Below are 26,212 nucleotides of genomic sequence, written 5' to 3'. Positions count from 1 at the left end.
ACAAGCAATAAAAGCCGCACACCTTTATAGCTCAGCTGCATCATGTTAACAAGGGACAGTGGGTAGAAGAGTTCACAGTTGGATCTCATTTTTAGGCTTAGATTTTATGCGGGGTTCAATCTGATCAACCATTTCAGAACAATTCTAGGTGCTGTGAGGAGAATGGGGAGGGATGGCATTATGGGACGAGAGAGAGGATAGGTGTGGGATAAGGAGAAAAGGTGACACACGGAGCCCAGGTATGTAATAAGGGAACAGAGTGGCAAATGGAGGACATGTAAGGAGAGAGGGCAGTGTGTGGAGGGAAAGTACGGGGTTTGGGAGAGGGTGGTGTGTGGAGGGAATGTATGGGGTTTGGGAGAGGGTGGTGTGTGGAGGGAAAGTACGGGGTTTGGGAGAGGGTGGTGTGCGGAGGGAATGTATGGGGTTTGGGAGAGGGTGGTGTGTGGAGGGAATGTACGGGGTTTGGGAGAGGGTGGTGTGCGGAGGGAATGTACGGGGTTTGGGAGAGGGTGGTGTGCGGAGGGAATGTATGGGGTTTGGGAGAGGGTGGTGTGTGGAGGGACTGTATTGGGTTTGGGAGAGGGTGGTGTGTGGAGGGAATGTATGGGGTTTGGGAGAGGGTGGTGTGTGGAGGGAATGTATTGGGTTTGGGAGAGAGTGGTGTGTGGAGGGACTGTATTGGGTTTGGGAGAGGGTGGTGTGTGGAGGGAATGTATGGGGTTTGGGAGAGGGTGGTGTGTGGAGGGACTGTATTGGGTTTGGGAGAGGGTGGTGTGTGGAGGGAATGTATGGGGTTTGGGAGAGGGCGGTGTACGGAGGGAATGTATGGGGTTTGGGAGAGGGTGGTGTGTGGAGGGAATGTATGGGGTTTGGGAGAGGGCGGTGTGTGGAGGGAATGTATGGGGTTTGGGAGAGGGTGGTGTGCGGAGGGAATGTATGGGGTTTGGGAGAGGGTGGTGTGTGGAGGGAATGTATGGGGTTTGGGAGAGGGTGGTGTGTGGAGGGCGGGTATGGGGTTTGGGAGAGGGTGGTGTGCGGAGGGAATGTATGGGGTTTGGGAGAGGGTGGTGTGTGGAGGGCGGGTATGGGGTTTGGGAGAGGGTGGTGTGCGGAGGGAATGTATGGGGTTTGGGAGAGGGTGGTGTGTGGAGGGAATGTATGGGGTTTGGGAGAGGGTGGTGTGTGGAGGGAATGTATGGGGTTTGGGAGAGGGTGGTGTGTGGAGGGAATGTATGGGGTTTGGGAGCAGGTACGGGGCACTTCACTTTAACCTGTTTTTCATGTGCCACTCCCACATTCTTCCTTTGGGTTAAATTCTTGAATTAATCTGTTCTTCGTAGTGGAACATGGAATTCCAGTCATTGATGATGAAGATTCGACTGTCTTGTGTACGTGTGGGGGACGGTCAGGGATAAAGCAGTGTAACGGTCACACCAATAATTATATGCCAAGCAGTAAAAATTGAGAAGATTTGACTAATTCATCGGTGCTTGTAGTTCACTGATAAACACTTCTGTAAGTTTTGGGGTTTTACAGTCGACCATAGGCTTGGAAGGAGGAAATCAGCTGAGGCTCCCACTTCTAGTTGCTGTCCATTGACCTCTGCTGGAAAGCGTTTGTGCGTGGACATTGGGTGAGGACAAGATTGGGCTCCGCTGGGATTTTCCTCAGTTGAATAGCTTGCTGGCTCTCGATGTGTAGGATCACTTTGGTGAGGTACCGAAGGGCAGCTGGTGCCCATGCGAGACCCGTTCACCGGCGAGGGGGGGTGTCAGCGCCCGTGCAACCCGTTCACCGGCGAGGGGGGGGGGTCAGCGCCCGTGCAACCCGTTCACCGGCGAGGCGGGTCAGCGCCCGTGCAACCCGTTCACCGGCGAGGCGGGTCAGCGCCCGTGCGACCCGTTCACCGGCGATGGGGTCAGCGCCCGTGCGACCCGTTCACCGGCGAGGGGGGGGGGTCAGCGCCCGTGCGACCCGTTCACCGGCGATGGGGTCAGCGCCCGTGCGACCCGTTCACCGGCGAGGCGGGTCAGCGCCCCGTGGAACCCTATTGGATTTATTAGTGATTATCTTATATTTATGGGCCCTAGTTTTGGACTCCCCCACAAGTGGGAACATTTTCTCTATATCTACCCTATTGAACCCCTCCATAATCTTAAAGACCTCTATTAGGTCACCCCTCAGCTTTCTCTTTTCTAGAGAAAAGAGCAGTTTCAGAGAGTAGATTCAGTGGGTGCCTCACGATCCCAAACAATGCATTGGGAGAGACAGCAGAGCAAGCGGGGATCTGCAGTGAGTTATCGCTCAGATTAAGACGCTGCCTCAACCTGTCTGTTAGTGCAGCTCAGCATTTCTGCCCGTAGAGGCGCACATTTGGCAATATTTAACATCTCTTTACGATCTCCTGCACTGCAATACAATTATCAGCTCACACTGCATGGTGGTACACAGCTGCTGTGGGTTGAATACATTCTGCACCCTGTGTGAAATTCTAAACTCCCACTTCCTAATATTGGTCCAAGCCAAGTCTGAAGGAAATGGACTTGGATCAGGCGAGTGTTTGCAGTCTGATTAAACCGCCCCCTCTCGGGGTGACACGGACCACGAGGGAAAAATATGGGCCAAAATCTCGAGCCTGGTACTGTATGGTTCGTGTGTGTCTCTGTACGTAGATAATACAGAAGTCTTGCTCGGTCACCTGTGTTTGGCCTTGGGGAGGCTTCCCACATCGTAATTAACTCTTTCTTTGAACGTTGCAGTTTTTAATTTAAACTGTATTTCCTTTTTTTTGGTCTCCGGTTCTCTGCCCGTTTCTTTCTGACTCTTGCTGGGGTTATGGGTTCCAAGAGCACTGGCTGTTCTGCGGCTCCTCGTCTACCTTTGTAAGTCTATAAACAGTGAGATATTCGACTGCGGAGGGACTTGTTGTCGAGTCTGACACACTGCCTTCTTCCAGTGTCAGCGTGCATACGCCTTGCAGCGAGGATCACTGGGTAGAGAACAGGGGCAGGGATCAGTGCTGATTCCTCCCCATCCCGTTCCAAGTCCAGGGACACTTGAGGTCAATCATAGCCCCTAACTCAGCACAAAACAGGAATCCGAACCCGGGGCCTTCTGTGTGGCTCAGTAACACATCAGGCAATGTCTTTATCAGTTCGGCCTCAAGGGGAGCCATTAGTTTTAACCCTGCTGACAGGTTCTGGGAATGTGCGGTCTCCCTGATCTGACTGATTTTGCACAGTTTCAGCTCGTGGTGTGTGACATTGAAACAGGTGCTAACTTTTTTGATTAAAGTGAAACATGAGGATTACAGTAGTAACCCTACAGAGCTGGACCATGCACAACCAAAGTCGGCACGGCCCAGGGATTAAAGCTAGGCCTTCCAGGACCGTGGCTTAGTCCCACGCTGGGGGGTGCATCCACCAACTGAGCCACTGGGGTGCTTTTTCTGCAGGAAGGATCGGGGTTTTGAGTTGAAGTTCAGCCTTGTGTTTTACAGCTGGTGCCAGTCGACGTTTGCAGGCATGTTGACACATGAATTCGTTTTCAAAACCTGGAATTCCTCTCCACAGACAGCAGGCATTTAGTGGCGGAGATACCAGTGAAAGACTGAGTCTCTGTATTCCAAGTTATTGAAGGGTTTTTTCCGGCACTCCGGACCTGGGATACAAATGGAGCTTGTGTGGGGATCGGGTTAAATATTTGCAAATAAGCTGTTTGATTGTGGGGTGTGGTCATAACTTCAAGTCACCTTTGGTCTCCTCAGAGCAATTGCACAGAATTTACAGCACGGAAACAGGCCATTCGTTCCTGGTATTTATGCTCCACACGAGCCTCCTCTCTCCCTACTTCATCTAATCTTATCAACATATCCATCTATTCCTCTCTCCCTCGTGTTTATCTAGTTTCCCCTTAAATGAGTTCATCCTGGGTTTATAGGGTGTTTAGGTACATCCAGGCTGGGATTGAAGTTGAGAATCAAACTGAACAGAATAAACTGGTGCAACGTTTCATCCTCGCAGAGTGAGTGAGGAGCCCAGGGAGGGACACAGACCAACTGCACACCTGCTCTGTGGGCCACAGTAATCAATAGATCGGCACCTGGGTTCCCAGTAAAGTGTCCCGCCTGGGAGTGAGGGACACGGACCAGGCACAGAAAGAGTATGTAGGAATATCAGAAAAAAATTCCTGGAGCTGAATGTTGTCTCCGTATGGGTGCTTCATGGTGACGTCTTTTGTCAGGAACTCGAGGTGTTGCAGAGAGATGGTGAATTGCAGAACATTTACTGAATATTTTTGAGAATCGCTTTGCCAGGTAAAAGGAAGTGAGCATATTCCGATTCTCCCCATCTCCCTGAAAGTGCCGACTCATACATGGGCGCTGGCCCCTATCGGCATCCTCACTCACCTGGCCATCCTTAATATATCAGCCCAAATGGTGATTTTCAGTGGGCTATTCTCCCACAAATGCATCACAGCAGAGCCTGGTCCAGTCCTCAACCAATGTTTGTTCTCTCTCTCTCTCTCTCTCTCTCTCTCTCTATGTCTATCTTTATCTCTTTATCTTTCTTTCTATCTATCTATCGAGGTATTGATCAAGAGTAGCAACTTGGCTGTTTCTTTGTTCCTTCCCTAGCCCAGGGTCCTGTGGTCAGTTGTAGATTCTCTATCTCTGCCTCTAGCCCAGGGTCCTGTGGTCAGTTGTAGTTTCTCTATCTCTATCCCTAGCCCAGGGTCCTGTGGTCAGTTGTAGATTCTCTATCTCTGCCTCTAGCCCAGGGTCCTGTGGTCAGTTGTAGATCCTCTATCTCTGCCTCTAGCCCAGGGTCCTGTGGTCAGTTGTAGTTTCTCTATCTCTATCCCTAGCCCAGGGTCCTGTGGTCAGTTGTAGATTCTCTATCTCTGCCTCTAGCCCAGGGTCCTGTGGTCAGTTGTAGATCCTCTATCTCTGCCTCTAGCCCAGGGTCCTGTGGTCAGTTGTAGATCCTCTATCTCTGTCCCATCTGCGATCCATTAACTGCACAGACTGGGGATGCAATCTAGCTCTCGAAAGATAAAACTGAAAAGAATTGACAACCAAACAGAGCACCTTGTCAGAACATGTCACAGTCAGAACAGCATTGCTTCATTAGGGTGGGTTAAGGCTGCTTGTGTCGCTCAGTTTCCCTTCCATCTACAGTTATAATTTTAACTCTAAAGTGTGACTGAGCTGAACAGCCTGGCCTTGGTTAATGGGCAGTGGTCACAGCCTGGCCTGTTTTGCTTTTTCTGTATTTCCGATTTGCTGTAGGATAGAAATTCTCATGAGTCAGGTACTGACTTCTCATTTCGCTGTGGCCTCCCAATCATTACCTCGCTGGTTTTATTTTATTCACTTGCAGAATTGAGTGGTTAATGGGTGAGAGGAGTCCACCCCTCCCCAACCACTTGTGTATGTACAGTAGCACCTCTCTCCACACAATGCACTCTCCACGGCATTTTGTAAATCGTGCACAGCCCTGTCTGCCACGTTGAGCGGTGCCTTTGGGTTAGGGAGGGACAGAGTCAGTGGTGGGGGGTTCCTGTTGCTGATCACTGTCCAGTGACGCCTGCTGGAAAGTGTGGACTGTAAGTGAGGACTGGATCGTGACCCACGGTCGAACAGCCTTCCAACGCTCACCCGTGAAGAATAGCCACTTGGGTGAGGTGCCTGAGTCTCTGGATTCCCGAACCTCGATAAGGATCGGTGCCCTCCAACAAGAGAGGAGGAGATTGGAAAATTAGAGGTTAAAGGGTGGTGGAAGCAGATTCAATAATAACTTTCAAAAGGGAATTAGATAAATACTTGAAGGAGAAAAATTTGCAGGGCTATGGGGAAAGAGCAGGGGAGTGGGACTAACTGGAGAGCTCTTTCAAAGAGCCAGCACAGGCACGATGGGCCGAATAGCCGCCTCCTGTGCTTTATCGTTCTATGATTTTAGATCGCTGGGAATGAGCCGGGAGCTGCTCAGCTTCTCGCAATCGAACTGAGCCCAGAACTGCCGGGAAATCTTGCCTATTCTTGGCCAAGAACGGAAAATCCCAAATCGTTCCTGCTTTCCCCAGTCTAAAATTCCTTCCCTTCCCTCATTCATTCCAAGGTTATAGTCACTTTTAAGCAGCACCCGGCAGCATCTTACTGTGGTGTCAGGAATTTGTGGCATGTAAGATTACCACAGTTAAAGATTTTTTCTCTCTCTGTATACGTTTCAGGAAGGTAAATGGAAGGTTTATTGACGCTGTCACTGCCCATCTATCCCTTCTGGTTATTGGCAGGAGGCATTAGTCAGCCGATGACATCCTATTAGATTCTCCTTGTAAGAGACAGTCACTGGAGTCACTGAGTCACTCAGAATTCACTGTTTAAACATAAGTCCCCGATGGTTCGTTCAGTTGATGAATGAACTTGAGATAAGAATCTAAATATTCAGTCTTCATGAGGGGTGAGGGCCCAGGTCTGGGGGAAGTGTAGAAACATGTCAGAGCCCCTCCCCCACTCCCACACACTGTGTTGCCCTGACTCGGGCTCTGAATCCAGTCGCCCTCTAGTACCTCGTACAAGTGCCCATTCTCCACGAGTGAGCCTCAGCAGGCTATTCAGCCATGTGTGACATCACAGATCCTGTCCTGTCTGATGAGCACATGCACTTTATATTTGGCGGGGGTGGGGGGGTCGTATGATAACGATCAGGAGCACGAACCCTGACTGACTCTTTACCTGCTCTAATCCGGGGTGCTGAGGCCAATTGTAGCTTCCCATCTGGGGGTCGGGCTGAGATCTGTTTACTCAGCACAGACCAGGATCGAAGCTGGAGCCGTCCAGTCTATATGACTCAGTACCGCAAATGCCACAAAAATTCTTAGAGGGTTTTTTTTTATTCGTTCACGGGATGTGGGCGTCGCTGGCAAGGCCGGCATTTATTGCCCATCCCTAATTGCCCTTGAGAAGGTGGTGGTGAGCCGCCTTCTTGAACCGCTGCAGTCTATGTGGTGAAGGTTCTCCCACAGTGTTGTTAGGAAGGGAGTTCCAGGATTTTGACCCAGCGATGATGAAGGAACGGCGATATATTTCCAAGTCGGGATGGTGTGTGACTTGGAGGGGAACGTGCAGGTGGTGTTGTTCCCATGTACCTGCTGCCCTTGTCCTTCTAGGTGGTAGAGGTTGCGGGTTTGGGAGGTGCTGTCGAAGAAGCCTTGGCGAGTTGCTGCAGTGCATCCTGTGGATGGTACACACTGCAGCCACAGTGCGCCGGTGGTGAAGGGAGTGAATGTTTAGGGTGGTGGATGGGGTGCCAGGTCTGTGCTGAGTAAACGGATCTCAGCCCTACCCCCAGATGGGAAGCTACAATTGGCCTCAGCACCCCGGATTAGAGCAGGTAAAGAGTCAGTCAGGGTTCGTGCTCCTGATCGTTATCATATGACCCCCCCACCCCCGCCAAATATAAAGTGCATGTGCTCATGGTTTGACGGGGTAAATGCTGAGAGGCTGTTTCCCCTGGCTGGACAGTCTAGAATTAGGGGGGGCATAGTCTCGAGATAAGGGGCCATTTAGGGCCGAGATGAGAAAAATGTCTTCACTCAGAGGGCTGTGAATCTTTGGAATTCTCTATCCCGGAGGGCTGTGGATGCTCAGTCATTGAGTATACTCAAGACTGAGATGGATAGATTTTTGGACACTAAGGGAATCAAGGGATACGGGGATCAGGCGGGAAAGTGGAGTTGAGGTAGAAGATCAGCCATGATCTTAATGAATGCTAAGCAGGCTCGAGGGGCTGAATGGCCTACTCCTGCTCCTATTTCTTATGGCTGTGCATTTGACCACTGGGTCATTGGGGTGTTGGGGGGGAGGCGGGAAGCTGGTACCCTCCTTTTTAATCTGGAATAATCTTAGTTGCTCTGTTGTTTTCAGGCCCGGTCAGAGGTTAGCTAGGCCGAAATACATCAAGAAAAACCCAAACACAAATGACAATCTATTTAAAATAAACTTCCTGTTCAACTATCCCTGTTATTTATAATAACTCTGAGATGTGCTTGGTGGGTCTGAAACTATTAAAACGCAGGAGACTGAAACTTGTGGAATCGAGAGAGAGCAGCCTCGTCACTTGTTCAACGAGGTGTTGCCCCTCCCGGACGCACCACCCTGTGCCACGCCTGCCCATCTTCCTTTCAGTCTGTGCCCCTGAATTTCTCGTGTTCGCCTCCTCCCACAGAGCCGTGCAGGCCAAGAGGAAAGACACGATAAATCACTCGGGTCAGGCCGGCAGGCAAACCCTTCACCGCAGAAGGGGAAGCAGATCCAGTGAGAATGAGGGAGAGTGTTGGAGGAAGTGGTGCGATATTAATGGCGGGTGTGTGGAGAGAATTAGTCAGCCCTCTGAGCCGGATATTAAAAGTCGAGCGTTTGAGATCAAGGCCGGAGTCTCACCTCCGACTGTCCAGCTCGAGCCTCGCATTTTCCCCTGCCGTTAATGCTGGGTTTTTCATACCCGCTCTCCACTAAAACACAGCTGTGAGTCACGCCCTGGTGCCCAGAATGTGGGATCATTCCCATGTTCGTTGGTGGAACACTTCCAATCGGGGGCATCATTCCGACACAGACACAGACCCCTCCCAACCTTTTTTTTGGTGCCAATTGTCCCCGCTGTTCCACTTGAAGCACTGACTCTCGCTGGGGTACGGGTTCCAATGGTGCCGGCTGCTCACTGGCACCTCGCCCCATACGCCCATTCTCCACAACAGTAAATGTCGACGGTCTGATCGACCGTGTGAGGAATCACGGGCCGAGCTCGATCCAGTCCACGAACGTCACCCCACTCTGAATCCTGGAATTGTCTCTCTGTTCTGATGCCCGTACTTTTCACTCTTGACCTGCTGTGCTTGTGATAAATCCCAACACGGCCGCCTCCCCAACAGGCTACGTTCTGGGCCCCAGCCCCTGCTCGTGCAGACGGGCCGATTTCCCTCACTCTACGGCGAGGGGGCGTGACCCACACCAATCGGAGGCCGGGGTAAGGGTTGCAGTCAGGATTCCCAGGCACGGAAAGTATGTCGGGTCTGTTGCCATGGAGATTCGTGGACACAGGGCCCACTGGCGAGCTACTGGTCGGTCAGCCAGGGAAGAGTTAAAATACAGTTTGTAAAAAAAAAAAAAAAGATTTTTGGCGTTGGGAAACTAGAGATTGTGTTTTAAGCGGAAGTGTTGTAACGTGAAAAGAGGAACGTTGGAGAGTTCATCTTTCTGAAGGTTCCTCTTCCCTTTTTCAGTGGGGAAATGGAAATCGCATGATGTGAAGTTGTTCCTCATGATGGCACCTGGTTTAGTTTTAATGGGAGGGGTTGGTTGACCGACGGTCAGTGCTGGGATATTCACAGTTGCCATGGTACCTTTTTGGTAAACGAGGCTTTTCCCTCCTTGCTGGGGGCGGGGGCGGAGGCGGAGTTCCAGGAACGCCAGCATCCTATGCAAATGGCTTCATGTGTGAACCTAGCCAGTGAGTGGCAGCAGGCTATTCGACTAAAGAGGCATCACATTGCTGATTTTCTCCCCCACCCCCCCCCACCCACCCCTCTTCGGACGGGTGCTGACCCTCACTGGGTGACAAGTTCCAAGGATGCCGATGTTCCTTCAGGACCTCGCACAAGTGGCCATTCTTTGTGTGTAGACAGTGGGCTGGCGTTGCCAGTAACCACTCCCACGTGAGCCCGAGCCCGATCCCGTCCTCACCACCGGGTCTCCACACGTTTTACGACGGGAGTCACTGGGAGACGATCAGGGACAAAATTCCTGGCTGCTTACCACGCAGTGACCCCGTTTGTGTACTGGATTGAGCTCGGCCCGTGATTCCTCCCACGGTTGAACAGACTGTCGACATTTACTGTCTAGATTCACATGTGGAGAATGGGCGTATTGGGAAAGGTACCAGTGATCTGCCCGCACTGTTGGAACCCGTATCCCGATGAGAGTCGGTGCTTCAAGTGGAACAGCGGGGAAAATTGGCACAAAAAAAATCAGAGAGTAGGGATGGGGGAGGAGGGGTTTCTGTCTCCGAACACCATTAAGAAGCAGAAATATCTGGTCAGTGCCTCTGCCTCACTGCTCCCATGTCTCTCGCACTCACCCTACCCCCCTCCCTCTCCTGTATTGGTGGAGGTGTCTGCAAATGATCCTTTTTCTAATTTAGTAACTGTCCCAATTCCTTCTCCCACACAACCTGTGTCACAGCTACTCCCCCGGACTGCTTGAGCTCACCGGCCCTTGCTACATTCCAGCTGTCAGGTCTGTGCTGTGGGGATAGAGAGAGGCACCTGCTCAATATCTCCGCCCCCCCCCCAATCCCCCCCCTCTACTCCACGGCCTGTTGGGGCACCTTTTGGATAGAGAAGCCTTTTAACCGCTTGGTGAGTCCATCAGACTCGAGTTGGAAAACCTTCGACTGTTGGCCATTGCTTGGGTCTCAATAACCATCACAGTCCTACTGCTCGACCCCTGGCCCTGCATCCCCCCAGCCCGCGACCGATGGGACGCCAACTGAGTCCATGTAGCAAATCTGTGATGGAATATTTGTACTAGGACCACAGAAACTGTCAGTGAGGAGGCGGGTTGTTGCCCACCTGTCCGCGGGCGGCTCTGTCGGTCTCTCTGTCCGCGGGCGGCTCTGTCGGTCTCTCTGTCCGCGGGCGGCTCTGTCGGTCTCTCTGTCCGCGGGCGGCTCTGTCGGTCTCTCTGTCCGCGGGCGGCTCTGTCGGTCTCTCTGTCCGCGGGCGGCTCTGTCGGTGTCTCTGTCCGCGGGCGGCTCTGTCGGTGTCTCTGTCCGCGGGCGGCTCTGTCGGTCTCTCTGTCCGCGGGCGGCTCTGTCGGTCTCTCTGTCCGCGGGCGGCTCTGTCGGTCTCTCTGTCCGCGGGCGGCTCTGTCGGTCTCTCTGTCCGCGGGCGGCTCTGTCGGTCTCTCTGTCCGCGGGCGGCTCTGTCGGTCTCTCTGTCCGCGGGCGGCTCTGTCGGTCTCTCTGTCCGCGGGCGGCTCTGTCGGTCTCTCTGTCCGCGGGCGGCTCTGTCGGTCTCTCTGTCCGCGGGCGGCTCTGTCGGTCTCTCTGTCCGCGGGCGGCTCTGTCGGTCTCTCTGTCCGCGGGCGGCTCTGTCGGTCTCTCTGTCCGCGGGCGGCTCTGTCGGTCTCTCTGTCCGCGGGCGGCTCTGTCGGTCTCTCTGTCCGCGGGCGGCTCTGTCGGTCTCTCTGTCCGCGGGCGGCTCTGTCGGTCTCTCTGTCCGCGGGCGGCTCTGTCGGTCTCTCTGTCCGCGGGCGGCTCTGTCGGTCTCTCTGTCCGCGGGCGGCTCTGTCGGTCTCTCTGTCCGCGGGCGGCTCTGTCGGTCTCTCTGTCCGCGGGCGGCTCTGTCGGTCTCTCTGTCCGCGGGCGGCTCTGTCGGTCTCTCTGTCCGCGGGCGGCTCTGTCGGTCTCTCTGTCCGCGGGCGGCTCTGTCGGTCTCTCTGTCCGCGGGCGGCTCTGTCGGTCTCTCTGTCCGCGGGCGGCTCTGTCGGTCTCTCTGTCCGCGGGCGGCTCTGTCGGTCTCTCTGTCCGCGGGCGGCTCTGTCGGTCTCTCTGTCCGCGGGCGGCTCTGTCGGTCTCTCTGTCCGCGGGCGGCTCTGTCGGTCGCTCTGTCCGCGGGCGGCTCTGTCGGTCGCTCTGTCCGCGGGCGGCTCTGTCGGTCGCTCTGTCCGCGGGCGGCTCTGTCGGTCGCTCTGTCCGCGGGCGGCTCTGTCGGTCGCTCTCTCTATATATATATATATATATATATATATATATATCTGTGTGTGTCCATCATCCTGTCTGTGTTTTTCTCTGTCTCTCCTGAGCTCTTCAATACCGACAGGGTTTTAATATTCCCACAGTCTGGTCCGTGCCCAGGGGCCGTGAATCCTATACTCACACTTCAGCTCCGGCCGACTGATCAGGACACGGTGTCCTGACGCCACAAGTCACTGCACTAAACCAGCCAGTGCTGGTGTGGCAGCGTCTGTCCAGACCTGGTGATGCTGGGGTCTCCTCAGTTACATGCCAAGTCTCGGGAGACAGCGCTGAGACAGACTCCCACGTGCCTGCCTTTCCTGTGCAGTGTGATGTAAGTGAGGGATCGGTATCTTAACCCTCACTGACTCAGTCAACAAAACGAGCATCTCCTGCTGACATGTTGATTTGATCATCCAACTGTACCAGTCTCAAACCCAATGTGATTTCCTCCCCCCACCTCTTAATTTTCTTTCTCCCTCCCTCTCTTTCCCCCCCACCCCCGGCCAATCTCAGTTAGTTGGCCTCTCTCCCTCCTCACTGCTCTCCTCTGTCTAAGACAGACCCACTTTATCCCTCCACTATCAGACCTTTAACTTCCAATCTCGTACACCGAATGCATAAGCCTCCCCCCGTCCCGTCCTGGGAGGGGCCTGGGCTGCGCCTGCATTCTCATTTTACTCCTTTGAGAAAAGAAAAATCCATCTGAATAACTCCCAGAAAGAGACACTGAACACCTCCTGAGGCAGTTGGACAGGTTTGTTCATTGTGAATGCAAAGCTTTGTCACAGTGAGGAGATTAGCCGAGGCTTGCCTGGACCAGAATCTCCCTGTGCACTGGAATGTGGAGAGAGCAGAGCACGAGTCTCTCTGATGTGGGGAGGAGATTGGCCCCTTTGCTGCCCTGTAGTGTCTGTGTGTAGTCTGTATTAACACTCTCATGTTCCCCATGATATGTGCGTGAAGTCTGAATTAACACTCCTTGGGCAGGATTTGTGTTTGTGCAGCTGAGCCATGCAAACCGGAAGGCCCCGGCTTCAATCCCTAATCTCTGCTCAATCGGCTGATCTCGGGCAGGGTGATCCTACTTCTGACCTTGGCGCGCCCCCCCCCCAAGGCCAGAGGAAAATCACCCGGGGCTCCTGCTGGAAAACCCACCCGTGTGTGAGCAGCGACCGAGACAGGGTTTGGCTCGAGTGTAATTCCTCCTCTGTGGAGCAGCCCACCGACACTCTCTGGGCCCAGGTATTTGGGGAAGGTGGCTGAGGCCCAGTGGCTGTACCGCAGCAAGGAGCCTGGGGGTGGCAGGGAATAAAGTGCAACAGCCTAAAGAAAATTGTCAGTCCAGTCTGCGTGTGTTCGCTGCTCTCACCTCCCAGCCGGTGCCCGGCAGCACAGCTCCCAGTGGCTGTTGTCTCGACCTTCCATTGGTGCGAGGGTGCATAACAGAGGAGGCGGGGCCTTCTCCTAGACAGGGTGGGAACCAACCATTTTGGACGGGGCAACGGGCAAGTATGCCCATTTATTTCCTGTCAGGTGGTGGTGAATGCCAGTAAACCCACTGCCAGTGTTGGCTGTTTGTCGGTGCACGAGGTACTTGTTCCGCCAGTTGCTCTAATAATCGGTACCACCCGCAGCCTCCACGGCAACGAAGCTGAGGCCTACAACATTGGATAGGACCAAGGCTGAAGGGAGCAGGAGAGAAGATGAGATGAATTAAGCAGTAGATGTTAAGTGACACCAAGGTTGTGTTTTATAAGCCTGTAGATTGTAGCAAGGAATGAAGACAGAGGGAAGTGAGGAGTCCCACAGTTTTTGAAGCCCAGGGAAAGAGTGACGCTGCTTCTGTGTTGCGTGAATGGCTATCAAATCCCAAAACGTTGCTCAGGCTTATGCCATTCACACAAGATCCAAGCGTCACTAAACCCATTGTAAGGGCAGCTACAGTTCGAGTAGGAAATGGTGCATCGCATCTCGATTTCAACACAATGAGGATACAGGGAGCAGGAAGAGAGTGTAGGGTGGGGCATTTTATCGTGTTGGGTCTGTCATGTAATCTTGGCCAAAAGGGCTGACCAAGTTCTAAGTGTTAAACGTTTTATACTAGAATTTGGGAGCCTGGATTGATGAGATTGTGAACAGTACAAACCCAAAGTCTCACCGGTTAAAAACCTGCCGAGAATATAAAGCCAAACAGCCAGTGTGAAATTGGATAGAATTATGTAAGCTGAACAGACTGGGGCTCTTATAGAGATAAGAGAAGGTAATTTAATAGAGGTCTTTAAAATTATGAAGAGGTTCGATAGGTAGATGTAGAGAAGATGTTTCCACTTGTGGAGGAGACCAGAACTAGAGGCCATAAATATAAGATCGTCACTAATAAATCCAATAGGGAATTCAGGAGAAATGTCTTTACCCAGAGAGTGGTGAGAATATGGAAGTTGCTACCACATGGTGTAGTTGAGGCGAATAGCATAGATGCATTTAAAGGGAAACTAGATAAGTCCATGAGGGAGAAAGGAATAGAAGGATAAACTGATGGGTTTAGATGAAGTAGGTGGGAGGAGACTCATGTGGAGCATAAACACTGGCAAAGACCTGTTGGGCCGAATGGCCTGTTTCTGTGCTGTAAATTCTATGTAATTCTGTATGAGCTTCAGCAGAGAATCAGCCATTTGGTGGAAAAAGCCCCCTCCGTCCAGTGACCCTCCCCCTCGCGTGGGTCTCGGGCCTTTGTGACGTGGTTTGTTATTCACTCCCCACAGGTACGATGCCGGGAAGGATGGATTCATTGACCTGATGGAGCTGAAACTGATGATGGAGAAGCTCGAAGCTCCACAGACGCACCTGGGACTGAAGAACATGATCAAGGAGGTGGACGAAGACTTTGACGGAAAGCTCAGCTTCCGAGAGGTAACGGGGGACCCATGGAATGGGAAATGAGATTCACGAGTGTGCGTAATATGGGTAAAAGCAAGTGTAAATCACTGAACAAGGTTTTTCCAGGGCGAGTTAGTGCATGATGCACAATACAGGATCAGTCAGCTTCAGCAGTCCTGGGCTAATTACAGTCCCAGGTCAGTTGGCGGGCCGGACGGGCCCGGGTCACTGGGTTGGCTGGCGGGCCGGACGGGCCCGGGTCACTGGGTCGGTTGGCGGGCCGGACGGGCCCGGGTCACTGGGTCGGTTGGCGGGCCGGACGGGCCCGGGTCACTGGGTCGGCTGGCGGGCCGGACGGGCCCGGGTCACTGGGTCGGCTGGCGGGCCGGACGGGCCCGGGTCACTGGGTCGGCTGGCGGGCCGGACGGGCCCGGGTCACTGGGTCGGCTGGCGGGCGGGACGGGCCCGGGTCACTGGGTCGGTTGGCGGGGCGGACGGGCCCGGGTCACTGGGTCGGTTGGCGGGGCGGACGGGCCCGGGTCACTGGGTCGGTTGGCGGACGGGCCCGGGTCACTGGGTCGGTTGGCGGGCGGGACGGGCCCGGGTCACTGGGTCGGTTGGCGGGCGGGACGGGCCCGGGTCACTGGGTCGGTTGGCGGGCGGGACGGGCCCGGGTCACTGGGTCGGTTGGTCTACAACAACAACTTGCATTTATTCAGCACTTTTAATGTAGGGAAACATCCCATGATGCTTCAGAGGCCTAAAGAAAAATCGACACTGAGCCAGAGAAGGAGAGATTAGAACAGATAACTAAAAGCTTAGTCAGAGAGGTGGGGTTTGAAGGAATGAGAGGGAGGTGGAAAGGCTGGAGCTCAGGAAGGGAATTCCAGAGAGCCACAAGTTATTAGGTTGTTCCTGGGTTAGTGAGTGTATTAGTTGTGCTTTATTCCTGTTAAAGGAGCAGCGCCATCTCTGCGGTGAGTATTTTGTTATTTATTCTCGTGATTATCGCTGGCAAGGCCGGCATTTATTGCCCGTTCCTAGTTGCCTCTTGAGAAGGTGGTGGTGAGCCGCCTTCTTGAACCGCTGCAGTCCGTGTGGTGAAGGTTCTCCCACAGTGAGGTTAGGTAGGGAGTTCCAGGATGTTGACCCAGCGACTCTGTCACCACGAACTGGAACAGCCAGTTCAGTAAAACTGGTTCAGGATTCGTGGCTGCACAAACCATTTCAATTTGGTGTTTAAAATGGAAGCGTTTAAATATTGGCAACAAGGTGCGTTCGATGCATAGCGACATTACGTTGTTCACTGTAACAATGATTTTTTTTTAAAGTGGGATCTTTCATCTTGATAACTTCTCCCTTTTAAGTTGCATCTTTCCCTCACCCCTCTCTTTCTCCCCCCACCCCCTCCTTACTGTTGCACACAACCCCCTCATACACTCGGGGGAGTGACCTACTGGATGAGCCGTACAAACTGGAGGATCGCAGGCCCCATCCCTGGAGATAGCTGGTCTGGCCTGGGGCCCTGCGGTATTAGGGGCCTATAGTTGGCCTCAGTGCCCCTGTGTTAGGCAGAGGAGGAAATAAAAATCATCATAGTGTAGGCTTGCAGGCGAAGGATGGCTGCTTGGGTGAGACAGCGGACAGCAGGCAGGAGCTGTGAAACCGCACCCAGCACAGATTCAGGAAATTCAGGAGAGGATTGTAGAAAACTGGAGGAAATACCATTAAATTCCAGCAAGATTCCGGGAGGCTGTGAGCTCCTGTCACCCTCTGCTGGTCACTTTAAATACTGCGCCCTGCATGTTCCGAAGCTTAACGTTTTCCCGTCATGTTTTGTGTTATTAAAAAATTGAATTACCCATAAATAATGTATGAAAATAGGAATTGAGTGCTTAAAAGTTTGATTTTATATGTTAATTTGAATTAAACCACTTAAAGTTGAGAGGAGTGGACTGTACTTTTGCCTAGAAATTCAGCCAGGTGCTAAACGGCCTCCTATGCCTCCAATATTGCGGGCACGATGTGCGCCACCCCCTCTACTGGAGAAGGTGGTTACACTGATGTTAGGAACGCACATCAGGAACGTTTAAAGAGAGAATTAATTTAGGGTCCTGCATGTTTTGCAGGACCGGTTTCCCACTTTTGATCGTCCCAGCACTTCACTCACCACAGGCTGGCCTTGCTCAGCACAACATGGCGCTAACCGGCAGGAAGGCCCCATACTTACCTGACAGTGCAGCTGGAGTGATCCTCCCGACCCCACATTAAAGGAACGTGGTCGTTCTCCCCCACTCCCCTGTGGCCTTCACTTACCGATCATGGTTCACTCTTCGCCAGAGGGATCCTCCTGCTGCACCAGTTTGATGTTAATAAGGCCCAATATTGGGCGCTCCTCGGGCTTCACCATTCGGGCGCAGGGATCGGACCCTGGGCAACCCCCCTCCCCCCCCCTGCCCTGCGGCTGAGTGCCCAAAAATAGATGCACCCGAATTTCTAGACCCTTGTCTGGTAATCTGATGGGTTATTGCTGCACCCAGAAATATTCTGATCACTATCCACTCACCTCAGCTGGAAGATACATGTGTGGAAGTAGGGTGGGAACAGGAACAAAAATGGTGGGGGGGGGGGGGGGGGGGGGGTTGGCATGCTATGTCCCCTGGTTTTCCCCCCCTCTCCCCCAGTTGTCAAATGGCATAGCCGACTCCCTGTATAGGAGTGTCGATAACTGGTTTATAAACAGGTTATGTGCTGACTTGGCCGGTCTGTCTCGCTGTGACTTCCGCCTGGACATTCTGCATGGCTCTACCACCAGGACTGGATTACTGTCGTCTCAATGGGATAGTCAAGACTGAGATGAGGAGGAATTTCTTCACGCAGAGGGTTGTGAATCCTTGGAAAACTCTACCCCAGAGGGCTGTGGATGCTGAGTCGTTGAATATATTCAAGCCTGAGATAGATAGATTTTTGGACTCTAGGGGAATCCAGGGACATGGGGATTGGGCGGGAAAGTGGAGTTGAGGTCGAAGATCAGCCATGATCTGATTGAATGGCGGAGCAGGCTCGAGGGGCCGAATGGCCTACTCCTGCTCCTATTTCTTATGTTCTTGTGAACCAGTCCATCCTGGTCTAACACTGCTCCCTAACACTGAGCCTCCTGATTCTGTGTTTCCTCCCTCTCTAGTTCCTGCTGATTTTCCGTAAAGCGGCTGCAGGAGAGCTGGCCGTAGACAGTGGTTTGCACGTTCTGGCCCAGCTCTCCGAGATTGATGTCTCTACAGAGGGAGTGAAAGGAGCCAAAACCTTCTTTGAAGCCAAAGTAAGTACCGGCTGCAATTTGATGCTTTGCGTTTGGTTATTGACGATTGACTATTTTGCTGCCTGTGTCAGTTTTACTCGTGTCAGTTTCAGGGCTTATATTGAATTACATAGAATTTCACAGCACAGAAACAGACCATTCGGCCCAAGTGGTCTGTGCTAGTATTTATGCTCCACACGAGCCTCCTCCCACCTTACTTCATCTAACCCTATCAACATGTCCTTCTATTCCTTTCTCCCTCGTGCACCTATCTAGCTTCCCCTTAAATGCATCTACACTATTCTCCTCAACCACTCCATGTGGTAGCCAGTTCCACATTCTCACTCCCTCCTCATGTTGAATTCTAGAATGTAGCAAGAGTTGCCATGGAAACGTGAAGCTGGCAACCAATGAGAGACATGGGGAGATGTGACCCCCCCCCCCCCCCCCCCCCCATCCTCCTGAGTTATGGGTATGTCTCTATTTTCCATGTTCCAAATCCCAGAATGTTACCTGATCTGCCAACCTCTCCTTGCAACCCCCACCCCACTCTTTATACATTGTTCCACCTCTGTTTGGTTGAGGACCCATGGTTTATGTAGCTTTGGTGCTACATCAAGGTGAGGATTGCTAATGCTGCGGAATGGAACAGTTTCCCAGGTCGGGTACAACGCAGGTTAGCTCTAGATTAAAGCTTCCTCATACTGTCCCATCAAACACTCCCAGGTCAAGTAGAGCACAGGTTAGATACAGAGTAAAGCTCCCTCTACATTGTCCCATCAAACACTCCTAGGTCAGGTAGAGCACAGGTTAGATACAGAATGAACTCCCTCTCTACTGTCCCATCAAACACTCTCAGGTCAGGTCCAGCATGGGTTAGATTCAGAGTAAAGCTCCCTTTCCACTGTCCCAACAAAGTATCTCTGCTCAACCCCCCTCCTATCTCAGTGTGATATTCTATTCCCTACACCAGCTGCTCCCATTGCCTAAGGAAGTCCAGAGTCAGAAAAGGCCATTCAGCCCGTCAGGCCCACTCCATCCAGGCTGTCAATATTTCCCTAATCCTCAATCCCTCTTCTTAACAGACAATGGATCCAGTACCCAGAGTTGACCCCAAATCTGGCAACTAATGGTGACAAGGATGGAGAAATGTTCTTTCTTAAGGCTTGTGAGTTTGTACCTGTCACCTCGAGTCCTGTGCTTATTGTCACAAGAAATAGCTTGTTTATTTCCACTGTTGGATACTTTAAAGACCTGGATCATGTATTCCCTCAGTCTTTGTGACGTTGACAGTCGAGGTGCCAAATGCAGTCAGTTTTTGCTGTAAGCCGCATTCTCTGTGAACCTGCTCCAAACTCGGGTGACGTAGGGCCCTTACGGTCCGAGAGTTTTGATTTGATAATGAAACGAAACCAAAAGATGCGTTTCCTCCACAGGTTCGGGCAATCAATGACTCAAACCGATTCGAACAGGAGATCAAGGATGAGCAGGAGGAGAAGAAGAAGCAAGCGGAGCAGAAGAAGCAGAAGCAAGCGGCCTTCAAGGAACTGCAGTCCGCCTTCAACTAAGACCACATTCCCGATGGAAATGCATGGCTTGGGGTTGGGGGGGGTCCACGGATCTGGCTTCTAATCCTGCAAAGACGCACATGACTGACTACTTTTTTTCTTAAAAGAATGGGGGGGTGGGGGGTGGATTATTGAGCACCAGGTGTGCACGAGAGGCATACAGACCATAATGACTAACTCGGGGGGGGAACAAGGGGGAGGAGCGAAATGTCTCAGTCACTTCCAGGTTTGTCCTCAGTCTTAACATTGCACTACCAGACTGTGCCCCTTGTGTTGACACAAAGCCTTTGGGACGTGAGTGGGAGGGTTGTGTCGAGCGAGATAATCTTGACCGACCAAAGTTTGCGGTTTTTATTGCATTGGTTGAAGGTCTTGCCGTGTTGCTTTACTCCTGTTACTTGGCTTTGAGAACATAGTTCCCATTGATGGGGGTGGGTGTATGGGACCTGGGGGTGGGATACATGCGGGTTGAACTCCCAGTGTCGTTGATCAATGCCTGGTTCACATTTTAAAAGGGACATTTGGCTCTGCGGTGAATTAACTGATGCCAGCCTTGGCTGCAGTGAAGATGCTGAAATTTGCTCCAATGCTCCCCCTTCTACAATAGGGTCTTCTGAAAAGGCTAATCCAGGAACTGAACCAAGCGGATTCCCCCCCCCGCCCCCCCCCCCATGCTAAAGTACCCCTGTAAATGGGGGAAGGGTTTTTTCCAGTATCTTTTCCAACCAGATCTGGCCAATGTTTTTAAAAAAAAAAGTCCAATCAAAATGGCTGCCTAGTCCCAGAATGCATTTTCTTGCTGGTCACAGCCACTTCTTTCACTCCTTTCCAATCAAGGCCATGATTTTAAGGATCTGTTTAATTTGGCCTTTATAGCGTTGCACCTCTTGCAAAATATATATTTTAAAATTGTTTGGGGAAGAGGGTTAAAATTTAAATTATTGGCAGCAAGTTCAACCTCTTAGAGTTTATTTTTTATGTAGGGTCCTTTTTAACACCAGTTCAAAGATTTACTGTGGGGCCAACACTTAGATTGTACCTCCTCAATCAAGGTGGGGGTTTGTTTTTCTGTTGCGCTTGTTGGGAGGGTGGGGTGGGGGGGAGCAGAATTCTATATTTCCCAGATGTTCAGCAGTTGGGCCTGTCCAGTATTGTCAAGAGTCCCGACTTGCTTTTGGCCGTGCTGTAATGGGCTGTAGTCCTCACGTAATGCTAATCTGGTGTTGTTGTAATGGGCTGTGGTCCTCCACAGGACTGTAGTCTGGTGTTGTTGTAATGGACTGGAGTCCTCACAGGACTCTGGTCTGGTGTTGCTGTAATGGACTGTAATCCTCATGGGACTGTGGTCTGGTGTTGCTGTAATGGACTGTAATCCTCATGGGACTGTGGTCTGGTGTTGCTGTAATGGACTGTAATCCTCACAGGACTGCGGTCTGGTGTTGCTGTAATGGACTGTAATCCTCATGGGACTGTGGTCTGGTGTTGCTGTAATGGACTGTAATCCTCACAGGACTGCGGTCTGGTGTTGCTGTAATGGACTGTAATCCTCACGGGACTGTGGTCTGGTGTTGCTGTAATGGACTCTAGTCTGGAATTGTGTTTGTCTCCGAGTGCAAACGTGTCTTAATTGCATCTGTATGTGATGCCATTTGCTGTGTTGGTATGCAACTTCCTCTGCATACTTGGACGCCATTCAATGCAACATCCTCCTGCTCCAATAACCTCACTCAGAGCAGGGGGAGTCCGTAACACTGTTCGAACCAAAATTTATTTTTTTCTCAGGCATCTAACCATCAGAAATCGGTCGCGTATTTAACACTTTAAATGATCAGTGTTTTGTGCGGAGCTGGAGTGGTGTTGGGAAGATGGAACAATCTCACTCGGATTGTCCTGAGCCACATCGTCATGGCTTCATTCACTTTACTATCCTAACATGGCGCACTTCAAGCCTGGGACAGTTTGTCACCACCTTGGATGGGTGGGGAATGGAGCAGCTGGTGAGCAGGCCCTGCCCAGGACCATTCAGACCCCCGACTGTGGGTGCGGGAGGAGCCCAGCAGAGAGTCTGACTGTAGTCATGGGTTAGCACGCCAGCCGCTCCCCCAGAGAGCCGGGGGTGGGGGGCTCGAGGTCTGGTGTTTGCAACTAATGAGAGCCTCGATAACTTATCGCCCCTCAGAGGCGGCAGAAACAGGGGAGAGGAACGGAGTTCGGTTTTAATAAATAGATTGTTCAGTGTCTGATTTGAATTTCTGGCTATCCCACTTGGAGAATAAATGGACAGTTACAGCCTTACAGTTGCCAGTCCCTGAACGTGAAGGTGGGCAATAAAATCAGCCGGCCTTAATGTAAAGCCTTTGCTCTGTGGATCTCTCTCTATGTATCGTATGGATGTTCCAAGGGATGGTAATCACACAGGTGCGGGGCAGGGGCTTGTGTTTCTTGTGGGGGGAGAGAAGCAGGAAACAGGGAAAGTGCCTACCTCGTTGCTTTGAATTATTTTAACCACTCTCCCTAAATATTATCACTGTGATGAGGTTTGTGTTCTGATGAGCTGCGCAGTATGTAAACCACGTCGGTCAGGGCGGCTTGTAATCTGTTCTGTCTCATTCGTGCTCTGATGAACAGCGTAGCAACCATTTAGTTTCAGTTTTTCCTTTACCATTTCCCACCCCCCAAATGTCCCTACAATATCCTGCAGTATAAGAACCTGATTGTCTTTTTAAAGGGCCATGCACTAAGTTAATTGTCTCATTATCCCCAGTTACAGATGTTCCAGGCCCCTTCCTCTCACGATCTGCCCTGACTTCCTTGAACAAAACATGGGCCAGACCATTGCCTTTTGTACATAATGCTGTTTCTGCAACCTGACTAACTACAGATGGACCAAAGTGGGGGGGCGGGGGAAGCAATACTCCACCTCCTGCCTGTGACCACCCCTGGATCAGATGGGGTTTGGCGGGGGGGAGGGGGGGTAGGTGAAATCGGCTGTTCATAGAATCATATAGCACAGGAAGGAGGCCATTTGGCCCATTGCACCTGTGCCAGCTCTGACAGAACTATCCAATTAGTCCTGTTGCTGTGGATCGCGGCAGTTCCCAAATCAATTTCATGCAAAAAGTCCAGGGTGCGTTTGACAATAGAAGTGCCTTTTGGAAACAAACATTTGGTTGTGAAACTCAGGTGCAGGACGCGACCCGGTTCTTCAACAGAGGCTCAGAATGACCGTCGTTTTGTTGCAACAGATTGGGAAAAAAAACTTAAGTGCAGTGTCTTTCAGCTTATTAAAAATTAAACTAAAATAAAACCGGCCCATGTGGTGGAGCTGTACCAAAAATAAAAATCAGATTCATTGCTGAGATGTTCACAGTGAGAGGGGAGCAATTAATGTCCAACATTCCCAGTTGCATCCCCTCGGTGAACAAATAAAATATCTTTGAAATAACCCTCTTTGGAATAAAGCTCCGTGGTTGCTCGCAGTCCGCATTTAAGCTACATGTGGTTTCCTTTTTATTTGTGGAGTAAAATATCGGGAGGGGGGCGGAATCGGACTGAGCTGTTTATTTGAACTGGCTCCTGTAGTGGTCTAATCAGTAAATACACTGCTCGGGGTGGAACTCCCGCACACGCCAGGGAGGTGATTTAAACAATACGACAAAATACCACACATACTGGAAATCTGAAACAAAAAGAGAAACTTCTGGAAATATGCAACAGGTTCTGCAATAAAAGGATCAATATTAATGTTTCAGATCGAACCGTTTGTCAGTCCAGGGTTATACCTGCAACGTTAACATTTTGACTTTCTTTACAGATGCTACCTGGGTGTTTCCAGAATTTTCTGTTTTTAACACCAGAGAGGCCTCCGATTCAATCCCTGGTCTGTGACAAGTTAGCTGATTTCACCTCTCTTGGGCTGGGAGGGGGAATATCAATTAGGGTTCCTGCACCTGAGCACCAGTCAGTGACCCTTGCTGTGTCATTGTTTGTGTGTTTGTGTGTGTGGGCATCAGGTGAGCTCAGCTACAATTACCTCCATGGTTTGGGCTGAGTGCTGACATACAAAGTGATTGGGAGGAGGGAGGGGGGGGTGGAAATCATGACCCCCCCACCCCCGGCCCCGCAGTGGCCTGAACACCGACAGGCACCTGCAGCACAAGGTAATGGTGTCTGATTCTCCAGTGTGAACTGATGTTCTTATTGAATGGTGGAGCAGGCTCGAGGGGCCGAATGACCTGCTCCTGCTCCTATTTCTTGTGGTTACAGCTCCTGATGATGTAAATAGTACGGGTTGAGCTCACAGTTTGGGGGGTGCTCTTTACCCCACAAGACGGTCGATTTAAACTGTTCTACGTTCCTTTGCATGGCGAATGTTGGGGTGGGTGGGGCTTATTCCTGTCTGCTGACTGTATCCTGTTGATCTGTTGTGCTGAACACTTGTCGTATCGGACCGATGCCCGTTTTAGTTTTAAAGGCACTGGAGGCGGTAGCGGGGTGGGGAGCTAAATTACCCTTTCGTGCCCCACTGACGAGCAAGTCACTGCTTCCATTTCCAAGCTGAGGTCACAGGTGCATGATTTATTTAGCTTCGAGTTCAGACACACACACTCTTTCCCCCCCCACCACAGCCATCAGCATCGGCAGCTGGTACGGCCTCTCCGTGGACTTTGAATCAAGCCTTTGCTGAGCCCTCACCCGGCACCTGCATTGAAGTCAGGTTGAGTGACTGGGCCGCCATAAACAGGACAATTCACATCTACCCTCGCTGCTTTCTGTTTTCCTCCACAGCAGCAGCTGAGGGCACAGGTGGCCAGGCAGGACAATCCACGGCCTGTGCACCACCTGCAACAGGCCTCGGGGAAGCACTCGAGAGGGCTGGCCCTCTGATCACAGTGCCAGGGTAGGGGGCCTGGCCTCCCAGCCTTCAGTTTTGCTCCTTCGTCTCTCACTGAGCTGCGTTCCATCTGTGTCCCCTCCTCTCAATATCATGGCCGTGAACAGCAAAGATGGATGGGTTACTGGTCGGGAGGACTGGGTTTGTCCACAGCCAGCGCTGAGCTATCAGATCATAAAATTTGGCCGCAGCTTGACAGGTTCCCTCGCCTTCAATTGGAAAGAATCTGAGTTTGTCTTTGCACGGTTCTGCTTTCAGTGTATCTGGAATATGGAAGAGTGGTGTAGTTGGGCTCTTTGTGTGAGTCTAACTCTGAGTGCGTTGTGTGTGACTCTGTGTCGTGTCTGTGTCTTTTACTCTGATTTGGGAGAATCCAAGTTTGCCGTGGTGTGATTTTGCTTGTGTTCTGTCCTGGAATAGGAGCTGAATAGTTCTCCCAGAGGAGACAATGGGAATGAGGGAATAACCAGGAATTGCTAAACTCTGGAATCTGAAGGGGGCTCCCATGGTTTGAGGGGTGGGGGGAGACTCAGTAACAGGAGCCAAGGAGAGAAAGCTGCAGCTCTCTGAATTACACCAGCACCAATGAATCTGCATAAAATTGACAATTAATGTTGCTGTCATCTCTTGTACATTTTATCTGTGTGTACTGAAAAATGACATTTTCTATAATGTTGTACAATCGCTGTCTAAAGTTTCTTCAATCGGGGAAACAGAAGTTGTGTGAAAGAAACTATTTTTGATTTTCTTACCAAAAAAAAATCTAATTATACCTATACGTTCTAATAAATACATCTTAAGTTTTGATTTTTCTTTATACTTTGTGTGACGTTGTTACATATGGAGGATTGTTACATATGGAGGAGAGGGTTGGGCAGCTCGAATTTATTTTTTCCCCCATGGAGGGGCGGGGGCAAAGTCCAGTTCAATAACTGGACAACGCATGAGGAGCAGGGGAGGTAGTGGGAGGTGCCCATAGAACTGTTCATCACCCCTTCCCCCCCCCCAAATGGGAATTGTCAGCTTTGGGAAAGGAAGAGAGAAAATTCGGGAGAAAAAAGTAATAATTCCAAGCAAGCATGGGTTCTAGACATGATGTGGAGATACCGGTGATGGACTAGGGTTGACAATTGTAAACAATTTTACAACACCAAGTTATAGTCCAACAATTTTATTTTAAAATTCACAAGCTTTCGGAGGCTTCCTCCTTCCTCAGGTGAATGTAAAGAAATCCTCAAACCTCTCGCATTTATAAATCACAGAACAATACATGGTGATTACAGATAGTCTTTTCAACTGCCCGTTGCCAAGGCAATCACAGTGTTCAGACAGATAGGTGTTACCTACAGGGCCACGGAATATACAAACGGCCAAAACAAAAAAAAACAGAGCGAGGCACAAACATAGAAACATCTGGAAGGAAAAGACAGCAATTGACCCGTTATATTAAAAACAGATAACCTTTGTTCGCCGGTGGGGTTACGTGTAGCGTGACATGAACCCAAGATCCCGGTTGAGGCCGTCCTCATGGGTGCGGAACTTGGCTATCAATTTCTGCTCGACGATTTTGCGTTGTCGTGTCTCGAAGGCCGCCTTGGAGTACGCTTACCCGAAGGTCGGTGGCTGAATGTCCTTGACTGCTGAAGTGTTCCCCGACTGGGAGGGAGCCCTCCTGTCTGGTTCTAGACAAGCACTCCTGCAGAGTGTGTATCAGAATTGCCAGACGGTGTTGATGCAGTGGCTGGTGGAGAGGTCGGTCTGCAGGTGGGAGGCC

General features: G+C 51.4%; 1 protein-coding gene across 1 annotated transcript in view; it reads left to right on the top strand.

The window, feature by feature from the left end:
* Positions 1–25,243, top strand: part of efhd2 (EF-hand domain family, member D2) — a 28,220-nt gene extending 2,977 nt beyond the window's left edge. Inside the window, exons 2-4 of the mRNA XM_067970578.1 lie at positions 14,564–14,711; positions 17,863–17,997; positions 19,413–25,243. Of these exons, the coding sequence (XP_067826679.1) occupies positions 14,564–14,711; positions 17,863–17,997; positions 19,413–19,544 (415 nt within the window). The 3' untranslated portion in view covers positions 19,545–25,243. The remainder of the gene's footprint in view (positions 1–14,563; positions 14,712–17,862; positions 17,998–19,412) is intronic.
* Positions 25,244–26,212: the final 969 nt, after the last annotated feature.

Source organism: Heptranchias perlo, chromosome 32, assembly GCF_035084215.1.
Source record: "Heptranchias perlo isolate sHepPer1 chromosome 32, sHepPer1.hap1, whole genome shotgun sequence".
Lineage (NCBI taxonomy): Eukaryota > Metazoa > Chordata > Chondrichthyes > Hexanchiformes > Hexanchidae > Heptranchias > Heptranchias perlo.
Note: the sequence above shows the minus strand (reverse complement) of the source record. Positions and strands in the feature narration are given on the sequence as shown.